Source organism: Mastacembelus armatus, chromosome 1 (assembly GCF_900324485.2).
Source record: "Mastacembelus armatus chromosome 1, fMasArm1.2, whole genome shotgun sequence".
Lineage (NCBI taxonomy): Eukaryota > Metazoa > Chordata > Actinopteri > Synbranchiformes > Mastacembelidae > Mastacembelus > Mastacembelus armatus.
The window spans coordinates 19127363-19145220 of NC_046633.1; the positions used below are offsets into that span (position 1 = coordinate 19127363).

Sequence of the window (17858 nt, forward strand, 5' to 3'; positions counted from 1 at the left end):
ATCACCCCAGCGCCTTTCTGACTCAGTGATAAACAAGATGTGGAAATGACTTGATGCTGTCTAACGTGGATCCTGAAGGTGAAGGAAAGCATCCTTCAAGTGCCTTTAGATGAAGTCATATTCCTGTCCTCTAATGAAATGATTCATATTTAGCTTATATAAAAATTATATTTATGGATTTTTCTTCTTTTTCTGCACTTTCAGAATAACTATGTACCATTTATGCTGTATAATCTTTAAGCCCTATAGACCATGTTCTCTTTTTATGGTTTATGGTGTGTTGCTGTACAGGAACTGCAATACAAAATCACTGAGTGATGCTACCAGCCATATTTTAATTCATATTTTAGATGTCTTTGAATACAACCAAGGAAAAAAAAGTTGAAGACAGACTTAGGCTACAGAGTTACCATGTTTGTTCATTTTAATAGATAAAATAAATAAAAGTACTTTCCATGGAAATGCGCTCTGCAGTCAACGTTTTGGACACAATACATTTTGGCAACGGTGGTACATGTTGAACAGTGAAGATGGGAAGTCATCTGGAAAGAAAACATTTTCATTTACATTTCTCCCACTGATATTTTTCTTTTATACTCCTGTCTGTGCAACCAAAGCAAAACTGAACAATGTTTGTGTTTCATGAATATAAGAACATTCAGAGTCTGCTGCGCTCCATCGTCGATAATGATCAGGGTTTCCACCGCGCCATCACTCCCCAACCACAACCCACTCTCTTTCCTTGATTTTTCTTTTTCCAGAGGAGCGTTCCCGGGGCTCGATGGAGGACCAGGTTCGTCTCGGTCGGCCAGACCGGGACTCATGCGGACAGGCAGTCCAGGGAATCCAGGGTGAGAAAGACGTCCGCCTTGCACTGGAAGGTTCCCGTCCCGTCACGCAGCAGCTCGCAGCTCTTCAGGTTTGGAGAGATGTCCTTAACGCAGATGGCCTGCAGGAGGGGAAATTAGTGATGAGAGACTTTAAATGTACAACTGAAAATCCGGCAAAACGAGTCTTCAGTGATTCTGTTTTTCTCTTTTGAGTTTATAGGCGAATAATCTGTAAAACAGCTAAATCACAACTTCATGTTGCAATAGGTAATAACCGCAGGCTGTGGCTGATACAAAACAAATGCTGAGGAACAGTTTATTAGACATAGGCTGATTCATTTTCATATCATCATATTGTTTTTATTCAGCTCTTTGCCTTGAGTAATGATTTCATTACTTAATGGCTCCATTTGATGCTGCGGGCTGCGCCTTCACCTGCAGCGCTCACCGGTTTGCGCCTTTACGCACAAGTTGTCACACTTTAAGCAAATTTTAGCTCAGCGATTTGTTTTGTCATCTTATGAAATCAAAATACTCTTTTGTTTTTTTTTTACTTTAAATATCCTTAACCTTTAGCTTTAAAGCATCCGGGGGCTTGTAGTGCCGCGACACTTCAGTTTATCACCAGTGGAAAGAACAGAACCGCATCAAAGAGCAATGAGGTGTGCAGGATCTTTATACTCACCATGCTTTTGAGGACGGAGATCTGCCTGTTAGTCTCTGGGATCGCGTTGTTACCTGTTGCTTCCCCGCTGTCAATCACCGTCTCCTCGGACTCGGACCTCCGGACATAGGGCGACCTCCTGATACCGGACAGCAAACCGGAGGCGCGACCCACCGAGTAGTAACTGGGCCCGGTCGACTGCTTGTACCAGGCTTCGACTGAATGACAGGAGACCAGCAAAGACACTCCGACGCACACCACGGCGAACCTGACTGACTTCTCCATGTCTGGGACCGGCTCAGCACTTTTTACGCAGAGGTAAGCGGCGCTTTTCTCGTTTGCTCTTTATCAGCGACCGACTTTATGCTTTTCTGAGTGTTTGGAAAACTTTCTGTTGCTTATATAGTCGCACTGGGCGAAGCTGTCGTGACCCAGGAAGCTCGTCAAATCAGAATTGAGGTGGGCGGGTGATGATCCGTCTTTATTTAGAAGAAAGAAAAGACAAATCCGTATTGATTCAGTTTTGATGGTTTGGCGGAGGCACGGGAGGAGTGCCGTGTGTGTGTGTGTGTGTGTGTGTGTGTGGGGGGGGTATAGAGTGTGAGGGGGCTGGAGACATATAGGGACGTCAGTCTCTGACGCTAATAAGAGGTAAAAGTGAAATGGATTAAGATCAATGAACCAGAATAGGGACTGACATAAGTGGTCAAAACTCAAACATGTCCGACAGTTTGTCAATTTACTGAAATACAAACCATCCCACGTTCCTGACGTTCAGATTATCTCTTAATTGTATTTAAACAGTTCCTGTCCCTTCCCTGTAGAACTGAATAAAAACCCTGGGAACAGCCTTTATGTACTGAATGTTGCAGTTGCAGATTCAAGCTCTAAAGTCAAATGAAGAACTGAGAAGCAAAAAAAAAAAAGCACATCTGTCCATGACTGAGTTAGTATCTTTAGCTCTTTGAACTTTCTCAAGTTCTGTTAACAAATAACATGTTCAGTTTTACATTTTCAAGACTTTTTAAACAGCATCGAACTAACAACCTAAGTTTGGTTAATGTACATTTCTAAGGCAGCAGGGGAGCTAAGTTGGACCAGCTTTAAATGTTTTACGATGCAGTGAAAAGTTATTGGTGCGATGAAGATATTTGGCACAGGAAACCACACAACATTCATAAAAGCTCTCAGCAAACAACAAACAAGTGAAGAACAAGCGAATCAGTGGTCACAGCTTCAAAACGACCAGATTAGGAGTGAAAGGATGAACGAATCAATAAATGGGTGAATAATCAACTGATTTAAATTGTGTTACGTGTCAGTGCCTTTTCTTACATGGTCCAATTGGGAATCAGTGTCACTTCAAAGGGAAGTTTGGTAAAAAAGAAAAAAAAAGAAACAGGCTTTTGTCAATACAGACCATTTGCTGATTGATTTGCTGACCTCACCGGCCATATGACATGAACTCCACCACCTGTGTAATAAGGTGAACAACAACAGACACACAGGATGCATTTACATTTGTGCAATTAAATATTACTAAAAGCAGTTTGCCAGCTGTGTGTAATTATGTTGACTTCGCTGAGACTGGCTTATAAAGGGACCTGGATGATGGGACATTGCACTTCAAATGTATCGAAACAGATATGAAGGATCAGTGACTTGCAGTGTCATATGAAATTGTCGAGTAACATAAAGGCAAGCAGAGTAAACTAGAACCAACATTACAAATCTTTATTTTGTTTTAAGGACTTAAAGATGCGTTGACTTATAAAAATACATATCTAAAAATGTTAATTCAAATAAACATCATTTTTGACTGTATGCAGCCATCATGGTGAGTAAAAGTACCATTAGAGTTCATCAGAGTCCATTGTAGAGTGGTCTGCAGTGGGGCTCCAGTTTGTCCTCCAGGACATAGTCTGGTCCACAGACCCAGGGGTCCCCTGTCTCCCACTGCCACTTCTGCAGCCTCTGTCTCAGACTTTCCAGCACGGTGCCATAAGACGGGTCTGATGCAAGGTTCCTTGTTTCCAGCGGGTCAGTCCTGTGTTGGTGAAGCAAATGGTAATATTCATTTATCACAAACAGCCAAGTCAAACTTTAAAGTTCCTATTCTAGTGTCTTCAATCATAATCTGAACTGACTGTAATGATCGAGATGGTTAAAAAACAGTTTCAGTGTACAAATGAATTTGTAAAGCCAATACTGTGTTATCTTTTTTATTAGTCTAACAGTCCAAAAAGAAAAATGCACAGAGAGCAAGATCTGCTGAGTGCTCTACACAAGGATCTGACTCATCTTGGGGCTCAGCTCTTCACCACAGGGAACACACTTGTGCACCTTCACTGTATTAAAAGGTGATTAATGAGTGTATTAGAACCATTATGTGCTGCAGGTTTACCTCATCTGAATCGGGGGATCTTGTGTCAGGCAATCGAGATCAAGTATGTGACTACTCTCCCCTCTGACTTATTAGGTTTTATTTGTGACTCGTCGCAGTGAATGTTTTTCTTCTGCTGAGCTGAAAATTAATGAACACTGGAACGACTCAAGTGTCATCAGCGGCTGTAACTGACCTGGTGTCGTACAGCTCCCAGCGCTCTCTGTAGTAGTACTGCTGTAGGCTTTTGAACCAGTGTGTCGGCTGACCCACCCTGGTGCGGTTCAACAGGTCCTGGAAGGTGGGGGACACATACAGGTCCTGGTCGATGGGGAAAGGCATGCGGTAGTGTAGGTTGTGGAGAAGGTGGTACGCACCCTGGTGGACAGAGCGGGTCGGGTAGTACATGGTTACCTGAAATCAAAATCACAGACGAGCTGTCAAAGGCACTGACCTTGATTCCTTCATGAAAGTATATTTCTGACAGGCAGCTGGTTCAAAGATGTTCAGACCTCATGGAGGGACTGACTGGCATAGACAGTGTCCCAGCTGCTGGGCTCAGTGACCAGAGCAGGCAGTAAAGAGCGGCCAGTAAGGTGGACTGCAGAGAAGGATTTGCTGAAGAGGCTGTATGATGGGTAGGGAATCGAGAACCAGTCCAGAATGGTGGGAGTGATGTCTGCCAGAAAAAGAAGGAGAAGAGAGAAGGCAAGTTAAACAAGAGAGACTGTGAAAATAGGAAACTAGTACATCACCTCAAGTAATACACTTGAATTAAATATTACACAAACACTGCAGGTACAAATACAGAACTTCTTTAATACTGAAGACATACTCAACTAGTTTCTGTTATACTATTTACAGAAAAACATCTTTATATTCACACAACTGAAAACAATCTGTCTCCGGGTATGAAGTGCTTCTCTATAGGTTGAGAAGATTTTTCTTATTTGTAACATAAATAAAACATTTAGAACATGTTTTATTATGAGCTGCCTATCAGCACAATGATTAAAAACATGAAATCTACATTTGGACAGACATGCTATCCATAGGACAACAAATATTTAGTGACATAATTGAAGAACAACTTATGCTTAAACACTTTCCATTACCATAGTATGTTATAGATATATTCTGTAGGCATTTACAATACATGGCAGCTGTCTCTGCTGTTCTACGGCTGTTGTTCCTACTGGTTTATCTTAATCAGTGCTGTTCATTATTTACCTACTCATAAGCTAATTTTCAGTATCTTTATTTTATCTGATGCAGATTGATCATTGTTAAGTCTCCCTCTTGTGGCTGATAAAGCACATCAGACAAACACAGTGACCTCGCTGTTTGTTTATCCGTGGGCACCAGGGGTTCCTAACCTGGAGGTATGAAGCACCCAAAGGGTACCAAGGTAAATCGGAGTGGTCCCAAGATGATTAAAGAAAGAAAAAAACATTTAGATTTTTAATTATTTTCTGAAACATTTCTGCAGCCTATAAAAATCGCTGAAATGTGGCTGACAATAAAAAAAAAAAAAAAACTCCAGTTGAATTGCCTTAACCTTTATCAACACTAAGGACATGTGTCATTAGGTCTGAGGAAGTAGATATAGATTCACCTATGGAGCCAAAGGCTAAAGAAAATGTTGGGAACCACAGATCAAAATCTGCTGGGGGCACTGTAATCACAGCAAGGGGCTGTTGATCTTTATTTTTCAGACATTATTTTTTTTAAATCAGCATTCTCAGCCTCGTTCTTCTTACCCAGCAGGCTGACGTAAGCCTGGCTGGTTTCTCCCCATCGCTCCCTGTGCTCTGGAGAGGACACCAGCATGGGCTCTGCTGTCCCTGAGCGATACAGATTGGTTCTGCCATTAGGAAAGGGGATGCCGTTATCTGAGCTGTAGATGACCAGAGTGTCATTCTCATAACCAGCATCCCTGAGCTCCTGAAGAACTAATCCAATACCTGCAGAGGAAATTTACACCATTATAGGTAAATGTTTTTCAAGGTTTCTTTTGTTTTTTCTGTGTAGATATATGGCGTACCCTGATCCAGCCTGCTGACAGTGGTGTACTGTGCAGCCAAGTCCGCTCGTGCCACAGGTGTGTCTGGCACAAAAGGAGGAACCTGAAATACACAAGATGAGGACCGACTAATTAGTGGATCAAACTCTTGAGCCTGTGTGACTTTAGATGCATTTAATTATAATAATTTTTTTTTTATTGCAAATGACAAAAACTTTAATATCAGACTAACAGCAATAATAAGTATGACCATGAAGTGAAAAAGAAGAAATCAATAATATGTAGGAATCAAACTCAGTTGATGACACTGATTGGTGATGAAAGTATTACATTATTAATGTTCCATATAATTATTTATCTATTACAAAGTATTTCCAGATAAGAAAGAAATAGAATTGAAAGAAGGTCTGGTACTCTCAATGGTTTTTATTACTGGCTGAAATTTATACCTGATGCGATGTTATCAGTGAACACAAAAAATAGGTCAAATCTGAAATAAGAAATATGTAGAAATTTCCTTAAACTAATTGATTAGGTGTGTTCAGCCAATTAGAAGCTGGAAGATACCATCTCAGGGGGAGGAAGGGAGAAGACAAAGTGAATTGGTATTTTCCAGCTTCTGATTGGCTGAACACACCTGATTCTGGTAATCAGCAGTAGATAGGGCAGGGGTAGATGGAAAACAAACAGCAGACAAGCCATCAAGTTGTCCACTGATCGACACTGATAAGACTTTACCAGTTAATTCTGAAATATACAAAACTGAGGTTAAAAAGTCCCTGTCCTTAGCCTCCTGAGAACCAAGGAAAATAAGTGTCTTCCATTTTCTTGTTTTTTGTAATTTCCTACCTATTTTTGGTTAAAAAAACATGTTACAATTTAGACTTTTTTAAATTTATTTTTATTCGTAATTTTATAGCATGTCCACTGTAGTGGACCATAGAACCGTTTGGATGTGAACAAACTGTCCACTACAATGGACACAAGTCAGTGGGCTGGGTCTCAGGAGGTTAGAAGTTTTTTTTTTTTTTTTTTTTTTACACATTTAAATATGTGAATAGTTTATATCACTGACCTTTACTTGTTCTGGTGTGTAATACTTTGGCGTCCAGTCAGGAATTCTACCCATCCCCATTTCACCATTCCCAAACTTCTCACAGAAAGCTCCATACTGGGGCTGTGAATGTCCACATCGGTGGATGTCATGAAAGGCAACATAGAGGAAAAATGGCCTCTCTCCATCTTTTAAACTGTCTCTACTGCTTTTATTCTCTTCTTTCTTTCGCCTACGGTCAAAAGCCTCCTTTTTATGGGTCTGGAAAAACTTGCGGACCAGGAGTTTGATGCGAGTGATGTTCCTCCCCACCTGGAGGACAGAGCTGTTCTCTTCTGTGTAGGCAAAATCAAAAGGGTACACGGACCCAGGACCGACATGCTTCTTCCCTATTATCCCTATGGCAAAGAGGGTGTTAAAAAAGAGAGAGGAATGATGAAAGTCTGTGGGAGCGCGGGCTTACAATGAACTAGTTTTTGTACTTCCTCACCTGTGTGTACATTAACTTGGCTGAGGAGGAAGGGCAGACTTTGTACTCCATCAAATGAGTTGAAGTGATGCACATCCTGGTGAAGCCCGTACATGCCGTTCTGATGCTGGAAGACCAAAAACACTCACTACTGGGCCGTCCTGAACAAGTGCCATGGGTCCCTCTGTGTGTATGTGGGTCCCTCTGTGTGTATGTGTGTGTGTTACCTGCGGCAGGCCGCTGAGGATGGTGGAGCGGCTTGGGGAACAGCTGCTGACAGAGGTGAAGGCGTTGTTGAACAGCAGGCTGCGCCGGGCCAGGGCGCGCAGGTGCGGAGTGTGGACCACAGAGTTGTTATAAACCTCTGTCTCAAACCCTGCGTCGTCAGCTGGAAGAGAGAAAACACAGGGATGTGTGTAATGTAAGTAATTTGAAGGAGATGAATGAATGTTCACTCACCAATTATCAGAAGGACATTTCTTGTTTTTGACTCCCCAGTGCAACAAGATGCCAAAACAAAAAAAGCTAACGGAAGCAGCATGATGATCTAAAAATCCTGCCTGACGTCTCTGGTTTGGCTTTGGAAACAGTCACATCCACCCATCCAAAGGAAGTCAGTCATCAACGTTCATGCAGAGGAAGCACACAAAGTGAGAATAAAGCTATAAACCAGCTGGACTACCAGCCACAAACTCATTTTAAGTTCTTCCGCAAACAACATCGACAATGCCCACGCGTGGTCACATGACATCGGTCACGTGAGAAGGAAACCGGGAACCTCATCAGCGAAATGAAGATTAGGAGGAACATGAGCTCTGTGTCAGAAAATGAGCTGAGAAATCACTGCTGGGCCAGCAACAATGCCAGACAACACACATAAGGTGAGAGTTGATCTCTTTTTCTCTTCTGTTGTTTCTTTTCCTTTTTATTTTGTCTGTTCCGGCGAGTTTTTCCAAATATTTCGTTGTGTTTTTGTTAGTCTATTCAGTTGTGTTGTTGTTGTCTTGGCTTTCTCTTCTCAACACAATGAACTTCCATTTGTTTCGTTTCATTGTTGTAATCTGTTCATTTTACATTGTGTTTTCTGTTTATCTTCTTGTTCAGTTCCTTCCAGCAGAATATTATAACCTGTGTAACACAAACTCCTTATTGGACACGGTGGAAACTACAAAAAGTATGGTTCTCTCTCATGGAGCTCACATGACAGTTTGTGGGAATCTTTTTTTCTTAGGGACTTTTATGGCTTGTAGAAGTGACTGGCTATTATAAAACAGAGTCCTGTCATGTGATCATCATCAAACAGCTCAAGGAAGAAATAACTGTCTTCATGTTCAAATATTAGGCGAACTGTAACCAGGTGTGTAGTAAGTGGTGGAAGTGACTTTGTGTAGTTTTTCTTTCCGATCACAGCCTGCAAATAAAAACATGGCTGTCAGACAAACACAGCAAACTGACACGTGCACACAGAGCACGTCTTTGTTGTGTTTTCCTGAATGCTGGGTCTGTGTGTCTTTAGAAGCAAACACAGACGTAGAAACCAGGCAGCATTTTCTGCAAGACACTGAGTGGCATTTAAAGCAGAGTAGGTTATATAACTGTTCTGTATGTGTTATTCAGCGTGCATACCTTTGTAAAACCTCGTTTCTCTGTCCACTCACAGGTAATTCATCTTCTTGTCTGTCCTCATTCTCCTTTTCCAGGCCCTCACTTCTAACTTTGGTTCAATGGACCAGCCTCTTGTGGAACAAGTGTCAGTCAGGAGCTGCTGTTCATACAGCACCCTAAGGGCCTGGCTCCCCATCCTCTCCTGGCTGCCCAGGTACAACTTGAAGTGGCTTCAGATGGACGTTCTTGCAGGCATCACGGTTGGGCTGACAGCTGTACCACAGGCGCTGGCTTATGCTGAAATTGCTGGCCTTCCTGTGCAGGTGAATCCTTGTACATCTTATCTGTGAAGGTTCGGTATTTGGATTAAGCTTTAATTCGGATTCATATCTCAGCAGTTTGTGTTCAGTCACCACAATGTTAAAATAATCTTTTTCCAGCAAGACTTTAAATATTAAAAAAATTACATGAACAAATTCAGTAAACAAGTATGCATTACCTCCATATTTTTGTCTCCTCTTCTACACTGCAGAGAGTTAAAATCATGATCGTCTGTTTTACTGATGCTTTAGCTTTCACCTAAGGATCATCATCTTTATTTATTCATCATTACAGCTGAAACAATCACTGGTAGTCAAAGAACCAAATATTAGTTGGCAACAGTCTAGGGAGTCAGTAATTTTTTTTTTTTTAAGAAAAATTGTCAAACATTTGCTGTTTCCAGCTTCTCAAATGTGAGCATGTGATGTTTTGTATTTCATGTAATTGCTAATGAGATGTCAACTTTGGGGAAATTTGCAGGGTCATTGTTGACTGTGTTCTGAATTTTAATATTTGCAAAATCAATAATTGCTTCATGGAGAAAATAATCAGAGACAAAAATAATTACAATTCTTTCTCCTTAATTGAATAATTCAGCATATATGAATATGCAACTATTTTTGTTTCAGAAGTTTAACTGCTGTGCACAAGTTGTCTACTTCCTCCATTTGTAGTTTTTCACATCATGAATAATAAGTGGGAAAAGTGGTTTTCAAGCCGCTGTATTTGTGTAAATGGGTCAAAGAACGAGGCTGAGGATGCTGATTTACAAAAATAATGTCTAAAGAATGTGTACAGTATCTTTATATCTGTGTACGTCTCACACATCTTTAAGGTGAGCAGAGAGAGATAAATGTGGAAGCAAACTGTGCACATACATGATTCTGCCCAGTGTGGATCAAACATCTAGGTGAAATAACAAGAAGGCAAACACGTTTTTGAGCAGTGCAGGCCTTCACTCACTTATGAAAATAATTGTTGGTTTCAGCCCTGTTCACCTAAAATCCTTTCTCTCCACAGTATGGGCTGTACTCTGCCATCATGGGGGGGTTTATCTACACACTCCTGGGGACCTCTAAGGATGTGACACTGGGTCCCACAGCCATCATGTCCCTCCTGTGTTTCTCCGTGGTGGGGGGGCAGCCACACCGAGCTGTGCTGCTGAGCTGCCTCTGTGGACTTATCCAGGCTACAATGGCGTTACTGCGGCTGGGTGAGGGCAGGGCTCCTACAAACATGTGGAAACCTTGTGACTAAAATTTAGTTTTTGTTTTGTTTTTTTTTTTTTGTTTCAATGAAAACTCGTGATGCAAGTGATGACATTTTTAGCATAACAAAAATGTTATTTCATTTGTGATGTGACATGTTTTAAACTGATTGAAATTGAAATGTGTCTTTCAGTCTGTAAAATTCAGGGTGACGTCTGCATCAAAACATTAACATTAAAATAATGTTTTGGAAAGAGAGAGAGCGCCGTATGCAAAATGAAAAAGGAACTGAACTGCACAGACACTAACAGGATATTAGTTTGTGTCTGCAGCAGAGTCACTTCCTAACACAACGTGTATGACTTCCTTTGTTTAACCACACATGATTTCTGTGAAATCTGTGGATCACAGCTGTGCTTTTTATTTTTGGGGCATTCATCCTCTTGCTTGTCTTCTGCAGGGTTCCTCTTGGACTTCATCTCTTTCCCTGTAATAAAAGGCTTCACTTGTGCTGCTGCAGTAACAATTGGCTTTGGCCAAGTCAAGGTGACAGTTACACACATGCACATACTGGTCACACATACACACAGAAACAAAATCAGTACATACAACAACAAAACCACCAGGTACCAGTCGCTGTACTCATTAGTACTTCTATAAAAATCTTTACACTGACAAAGGAAAGTGACTAAACAGTAATAATGCAGTTAGTATCTGGGCCTTCATTGAAAACTTTGTCTAGTACTCGATGACAGTATCATGCCACATTGAGAATGAGAGAACCTTCTAAAATGTTGCATTGATTGAATGATGGATACATTTTCTGGCTTTTCTTAAACTCAAAAATATTGATAGGAGTGAGAGTGCTCCTCTAATACAGCTTTTTTTCAGTGTCAATAGTTTTCGCTGATGGCCGTTCTGCTGTTTGTCTAGAATATACTGGGACTCAAAGGCATCCCTCATGAATTCTCTCTGGCGGTTTACTACACCTTCTACAAAATCCCAGAGGCCAGGATAGGTGATGTGGTCCTGGGTCTGCTTTGTCTCGGTGTGCTGGTCATGTTGCTGTTCATGAAGGCGACTCTGGGCTCTGACGACAGTCCTCCGTACTCCAGAGTCGCCAGGAAACTAGTGTGGGCTGTTGCTACCAGTCAGTACCTGTGTGGTTCTGACGTTTACAAATGATAACACAACACCTGATTCACTTTTTACAGTGTTTTAGCAACATGTTTCTCTTTGTTGAAATGTTTATTTTTTTCCTGCTTCTTCTTCTCTGCTTTTGTCAGCACGTAACGCTCTGGTGGTCATGGCTGCAGCCATTGTAGCATATTCTTGGGAGGCTTATGATCATCATGTCTTTTCGATCACTGGGGAATCTACCCAGGGCCTCCCACCATTCAGGCTCCCACCGACCTCAGACACCACAGCCAATGGCAGCATTGTCTCTTTTGGAGAGATTGTAGAGGTAAAGAGTAAAAGGATAAAGGCAGTGGGTTTGAGAGCTAAATCACTGAATATCAACTTTTACTTCCTGATTTCTGTCCAGTCCAGTACTCAAGAAATGCAGCTGACCAACCAGTTGTCCTGCATGGGTTCTTTTGTTTTTTGTACAGGGCTTTGGAGGAGGGCTTGCTGTGATTCCCTTGATGGGTCTGTTGGAGAGCATTGCTATCGCAAAAGCTTTTGGTAAGTGAATCCTAAAGACTTTGGTGACTGGAACAGAAGTGTCTAACCAAATAATTTTGGTGATCGTTTGCCTTTAGTGTCATCATCAGGCTAAACTTTAAATGTGATACCTGCAAAATGAATGACAGCCACATCAGCCTGAGCTGTACTGTGTTTGTGATTCCTGCTGCTGTATGTAAGCTAACACACTATACTAACCTGTTGAAGATGGTTAATCTTATCTCATAAATATCAGCATGCGTCGTGTTGACATTAGCCTTTTGTGACTCTGCTGCCACAGAGTCACAAAAGGCTGTGATCTCTTCTCTTTCAGTTTACTTCAACAAGTAAAAATGACTTTATGCAAACCATTATTATGAACTGGATACTTCTAAAATAAGTGTTTAATAAAATGTGGGAATGTGTGGAGTGTTGCACTACTCTACACATCATACAAGCATTAATAACCAAGGCACCTATAGAATCAGTGTTTCATTTGAGTGTTGGCTGAATGTACCTTCCTGTTTCTCTTCAGCCAGTCAGAACGGCTATAGGATCGATGCCAACCAGGAACTGCTGGCGATTGGTGTGACCAACATTATGGGCTCCTTTGTGTCAGCCTACCCTGTCACTGGAAGCTTTGGGAGGTGTGTGTGCACGTGTACACGTGTGTTTGTGTTTGTGTTTGTGTGTGAGAGAGTGTTCATATGTCAAATATTTACATTTCCTCTTCACATCCAGGACAGCGGTGAACTCCCAGACCGGAGTTTGCACTCCAGCTGGAGGGATAGTCACCAGTAAGTCCTGTCAGTTTTAAACTTTCACCTTGTCTCTTCTGCCCTCTTGTGGTGGTGTCCATTATCCCATATTATCCCCTATTGCCCATATTACCTCTCGCTGCCTCATTAACTGAGATGCAGTGTTGTCACTGAGTTCACATGTGAAAGTGTTAATGGAAACACTTTATTTAGGCTTTAGTTAATATAAACAGCTAACTAAACAACATTCATCTTAAACAGAGTCCAGCGTGTGGATATAGGCAGCCTTTTTTTTAAATAGCACAGGCAAACATTAAAGATAACTGTTAATTTCCCCTCAGCCCTATTCTACAAACATTCTTTTAAGAAATAACAAGCCAACAAAAAAAAACAACAAAATAATAAATAACAAAAAAATAAAAGATTGTCATGTTTGGTTCTCAGTTTATCAAAATGGCATCATGCAGTTCATGATGTTGAAAGTGCATCTAGTTTGTATATTTTTGCTTATGTAGTCCAATTAAACTTCACATAGATAAAATATGTTTTTTTGGGGGCGTTCAACAATATCAATTTATTTTTCAACTTCAAATCACTGTCTTTGATGATTAGGTCAAACATATTTTGTTGCGATTTTGCTTGCTTCTTCTAGAAATTTCAGTTTTTTGTTTTTGTTGTGTTTTTTGCAGGTGCGATAGTGTTGCTTTCCTTGGCGTTCCTCATGCCAGCCTTCTACTACATCCCGAAAGCTTCTCTGGCTGCTGTTATCATCTGTGCCGTAGCTCCCATGGTGGATTACCGCATCGTGACTAAAATGTGGAGAATACGCAGTAGGTGACTGTTTGAATTCAAGTGTGTCTGTTCGTTTAGGTCTGGCACTTATGTGTTTGTTCCACAGAGCTGGACCTGCTCCCTTTTGTTGTGACATTCCTGACGAGTTTCTGGCAGGTGCAATACGGCATAATAGCAGGTGTAGCTGTGTCCGGTGCCCTGCTGCTGTACAACGTGGCCAGACCCCAGATAAAGGTACTGTAATACTCCATACATCAGTGTGTGTGAGTGAGAGCATGACATATTGAACTGCAAAAACACAACTAGCACACATGAATATTTTAGAGGCAAGGTATTAGACATAACTGAAGAGGCTTTTTTGCTCCCAATATGTGCCTGTTGTACCTAGATGTGGGATCACGGCATGCTGGTGATGGAGCCGAGCAGTGGACTCAGCTTTCCTGCCACAGAGTATCTCAGCCACATCATACACACCCAGGCTCTGCAGGGTAAGGGTTTGTTTGCTACACTTTTTATAGAGGACACTTCCATGAAATTGTAAGGTGTGGTGATTTCTGTTTTGTCTCACCACCTCAGCTTTTCCTGCCATTTACTTATCTACTTATGCCTCTTAATCTCCCCAACCACCCAGCATTCCCTCCACGGTCAGTGGTCCTGGACTGCCATCATGTCAGCACCATAGACTACACTGTGATCACTGAGCTCAGGGACCTGCTGGCACAGTTCAAACTACGAAACGTGCAGCTCATCTTTTCCAGGTTGCAGGTAGGATTCTCTCTTGGTTTCAGAATTTGGTATTGAGAGCAAAAAAAAAAAAAAAAAACTCATTTGTTCTCACACACTCCTTTAGCCTTCCGTTCTGGAGGTTCTCTTGGCTGCTGATCTGCAGGCTCTCAGATATACAGACAGTGTGGAGGCAGCACTGCAGCTGGAGTCAGAGAACCTGCCTGATGACTGACACACACAAAGGTCGCAGTCTGTTGAGAACAGGATGCTGGACAGATGCAATGTAGCAACAACACTGACGAGTAATACTTCTGACCTGGGATTATTTGGCTGATAAAGTCTGACATTAAAACATGATAAACTACCTCCTACAATTGATTAAGTTGCAGTAACCTGTTCGGCCAAACGCCGTCCCTTCTTTCCCATTTAAAGAACGTGTTGCACTTGAACTTTGTGTCTACTTGTAATTGTGGAATCTCCCAGATTACGACACTGTACAAAAGACTGTTTGATAAGATTTTATATGCTTTTGATGGGCACTTTGCATTTTGTATGATTAAGAATATACATGTATATATATTTCTTAACAGAGAATTGATTCTGTTATGTTCTAATCCCGAAGGCAACAGGAAAGAGACCAAGTCTAAATTTAAAGAACAGTAAGTGTGTGAATAATCCACAGAGCAACACTAACACAAATGCCAGCTAATATTATGAGTCATCTATGTAAAGAAAAGGACTTTTCTTAATTGTTGTGGGTAAATAAGTGTTGTCAAGGCAAGTGGCAAAATCCTTTTTATGTGGTTAAGATTTTTTGTTTTTAATAAACCCAAATCATCACATTTACATTAGTACTGACTGAATAATATGTGCATATGTATATGTGTGCTTGTGCATGCAGAAATGTTTGTGTTATAGTGAAGTCAAAGATATAGTCAAATATAAGAAGTGTGATTGTCTTCAGATTCAAAAAGCACATAATGCTTCCAATGGTCAAACTCTGCAATGATTTCAACTGTAAATACATCAGTGAAGGAAAATCTATGAACTTTTTGATGATTAGATGACTTCAGGAAGAGCAACCTCAGAAATAAGTTGGATTTATTTAATTTTTTAGAGGGTTGTTTATTTTGTTTTTGTTTTTTAATGCTGACAAGAAAATGTTTTGTTTTTTTTAGATCTGTGTCAAAAGCCCATGTTAAATATTTCTTTCAATGGTGTAAAACATTACCAAAGGGAGGAAAAGTTTTCATTAGCACTGCAATTGAAAAATACTGGGAACATGGTTCTCAAACACTCATTAACTTAGTTACTCTCTGGAATTTAGGAGTTCATGAGACTCAGATAACATTTAGTTCTAGGGGGATCAAATGCTGTTTTGTCTCTGAGACCACACAAAACAACATATGCAAACCAAAGTTTATCTGTAGTTACTACCATAAAGTTTCCCACGTCCATTTCATGTATAAATGCAGTTGATAGAGTGAATTGTACTTTCTTCGTTTCTCAGTACTCTGTGTGTTGATTGAACCCAAGTACTCATAACGATTAAAGGAGACTTCTGACTGCATCCTCTTTTTGATTCATTTATTGTCAAGTTCATCTGAGAAGACCTTTTCCAAAAAGAAAATCTATCCAACAAGCTGTAACAACATGAAGTTTTCAATATGTCAATAATACCAGATTTTAGATGTGGTCTAAACTGAACTATGTCAATAATTAATAATACAGTATATCATAATATTCATACAGCTCACTCTATTTTTAGTCCAGCTAAAGTTTGAATAATTTATCAAGGTCTGAAAGTGCTGGGAAAAAAAACAAAGAATAGTACTGTAAGTGGGCCATTGAGTTAAGATCTTTGTCACAGGTCTTATATAAATTTTCAGTGGTTGATGAAAGGTGGTAATAAATGGATGTTGACTTGTGAAAACAATGTCCATTGTGTTTTGACACCATGGTGCAGTTTAGTTGTAGAGCCATAAAATATATCAACTCAGGGCTTAGTTTCTGTACCACATTTATTTTAACTTTATTAATCGGTCTTAGATTAATAAGTAACCATTTTGATATCATTGAAATCAATGTTATCAGTCTGTTATCAGTGCCTATAAATTCCCACACTTGTGAGGAGTTTTTCACTTTCAGGTTTTTCACTCAGCTGCTGGATTCCCAAATGGTCTCTGTAGGGTAAGTACAAAGACAAGCAAAATAAGGAGTGTCATGCACAGTAGCATCAATTAAAAATATGATTGTAAGACACCTCTTTTGTCTTTCACAGCACGTCTGTGTCCTGGATCTGGACTATTATGATGTTGCCTGGGAGCTTGTCATTGCTCCTAATTTTGCAGATTTTCACAGGAAGTACTTCAGGTAAACATATTTAACATTGTATCATTTTGGGTCAAACGTTACTGTGTAATTGTACTTCCCCTTCTGAAAAAAGATTCAAATTTAAATTGATATATTTACAAATCTTTTTGTGTCATAAATGAAAAAACAATGAAATGATGCCTTGAATGTATATCTGCTCAAAGAAATGATCATTTCCAGCACTAAAATTATCAGGATGGATTACACCTTCATAAATATTAATTTGTTCACATTCTCTTCATGAAAAATCATTTAAAAATTAAATTAGGGTAACATTTAATTTGACATATGTTTTCAGTGGTTTAATGTATAGAGTTTTATTATTGCACTTAAACTGACTTTAATGTAAAATGTGAAATATGACACTGGCCTCATCAAAATGTTAGGGGATAAAACTTCAGTGCAAAATTTGCCCTTCTCTTGTTTTAATTAGAAGTTATCCTCAAATTGTCATAGACCATAAACAAAACACTCATGCAAGCCTGTTAACAAAACTACAGGTAGTCTACATTATTCCCCCCTGAAACCTTGATATCCCCCACTTTTCTTACACCATCTCTATCAGTTGGTCCTTTCTGTGGAATACATGACTTTATCTTGCATCTCAGTGTGTGTTAAAATCTGTCACTGTATGAATGTAAACTAATCTGAGAATACATACAATACAGCTGGGCTGTAAATAAAAATAAACCAAAAATAAATAAATGCATTTAGAATTCAGGAACCCCCAAGTTAAAAAGAAAAAAAAAATCCCACACTGACAGAAGATAATCAAGATCAAGATCATGTCTAGTTTAACTGTTACCATGAAACATGACAAGTGAGACAAAATTGCTGTAATTCAGTCTTCACAGACATTAACCTGTTACCTGTACTTCAGGTCTCACCCTGCCACTGTGGCAACACACCTGTGAGTGCACCTACACAAAGAAGGCTGCTAATTAAACTATTAAAAAAAAAGTGATGACACATTAAATGTATATTGCA

The 17858-nt window shown here is 40.1% G+C and overlaps 4 protein-coding genes across 4 annotated transcripts in view; 2 read left to right on the plus strand and 2 right to left on the minus strand.

The window, feature by feature from the left end:
• Window positions 1-318: 318 nt before the first annotated feature.
• npb (neuropeptide B) lies at window positions 319-2296 on the minus strand. Its single transcript, XM_026304303.2, has 2 exons — window positions 1516-2296; window positions 319-949 (listed from the first exon to the last, which is right to left on the minus strand). Exons 1-2 carry the CDS (start codon window positions 1777-1779, stop codon window positions 821-823), a joined length of 393 nt encoding a protein of 130 aa, XP_026160088.1. The 5' UTR covers window positions 1780-2296; the 3' UTR covers window positions 319-820.
• Window positions 2297-2437: 141 nt separating this feature from the next.
• sgsh (N-sulfoglucosamine sulfohydrolase (sulfamidase)) lies at window positions 2438-8022 on the minus strand. Its single transcript, XM_026304299.2, has 10 exons — window positions 7883-8022; window positions 7651-7811; window positions 7445-7550; window positions 6976-7352; window positions 5922-6003; window positions 5638-5841; window positions 4390-4556; window positions 4074-4291; window positions 3346-3541; window positions 2438-2968 (listed from the first exon to the last, which is right to left on the minus strand). The coding sequence occupies exons 1-9, from the start codon at window positions 7962-7964 to the stop codon at window positions 3358-3360; spliced, it is 1581 nt and encodes a 526-aa protein (XP_026160084.1). The 5' UTR covers window positions 7965-8022; the 3' UTR covers window positions 2438-2968; window positions 3346-3357.
• A 138-nt stretch (window positions 8023-8160) lies between these two features.
• Window positions 8161-15326, plus strand: slc26a11 (solute carrier family 26 member 11). The gene is made up of 14 exons (XM_026304298.2): window positions 8161-8304; window positions 9124-9351; window positions 10370-10562; window positions 11018-11103; window positions 11491-11707; window positions 11844-12022; window positions 12171-12243; window positions 12758-12869; window positions 12964-13019; window positions 13670-13810; window positions 13879-14006; window positions 14161-14260; window positions 14404-14537; window positions 14623-15326. The coding sequence occupies exons 1-14, from the start codon at window positions 8284-8286 to the stop codon at window positions 14728-14730; spliced, it is 1776 nt and encodes a 591-aa protein (XP_026160083.1). The 5' UTR covers window positions 8161-8283; the 3' UTR covers window positions 14731-15326.
• Window positions 15327-16671: 1345 nt separating this feature from the next.
• LOC113128119 (deleted in malignant brain tumors 1 protein-like) overlaps window positions 16672-17858 on the plus strand; it is a 28287-nt gene continuing 27100 nt past the window's right edge. The window contains 2 exon segments of the mRNA XM_033325172.1: window positions 16672-16688; window positions 16780-16871. The gene's annotated coding sequence lies outside the window, so the exon portion shown is untranslated.

Excerpts from the sequence above, each read along its gene's own strand:
- sgsh (XM_026304299.2), bottom strand. The coding sequence starts at position 7,964 with ATGCTGCTTCCGTTAGCTTTTTTTGTTTTGGCATCTTGTTGCACTGGG. Across the intron at positions 7,551-7,650 it reads TCCTCAGCGGCCTGCCGCAG|CATCAGAACGGCATGTACGG; the intron begins GTAACACACACA and ends TTGGTCTTCCAG. Across the intron at positions 3,542-4,073 it reads TGGGAGCTGTACGACACCAG|GACTGACCCGCTGGAAACAA; the intron begins GTCAGTTACAGC and ends TCACCAACACAG.
- npb (XM_026304303.2), bottom strand. The coding sequence starts at position 1,779 with ATGGAGAAGTCAGTCAGGTTCGCCGTGGTGTGCGTCGGAGTGTCTTTG. Across the intron at positions 950-1,515 it reads TCTCCGTCCTCAAAAGCATG|GCCATCTGCGTTAAGGACAT; the intron begins GTGAGTATAAAG and ends CCCCTCCTGCAG.
- slc26a11 (XM_026304298.2), top strand. The coding sequence starts at position 8,284 with ATGCCAGACAACACACATAAG. Across the intron at positions 12,244-12,757 it reads TGCTATCGCAAAAGCTTTTG|CCAGTCAGAACGGCTATAGG; the intron begins GTAAGTGAATCC and ends GTTTCTCTTCAG. Across the intron at positions 12,870-12,963 it reads GTCACTGGAAGCTTTGGGAG|GACAGCGGTGAACTCCCAGA; the intron begins GTGTGTGTGCAC and ends CTTCACATCCAG.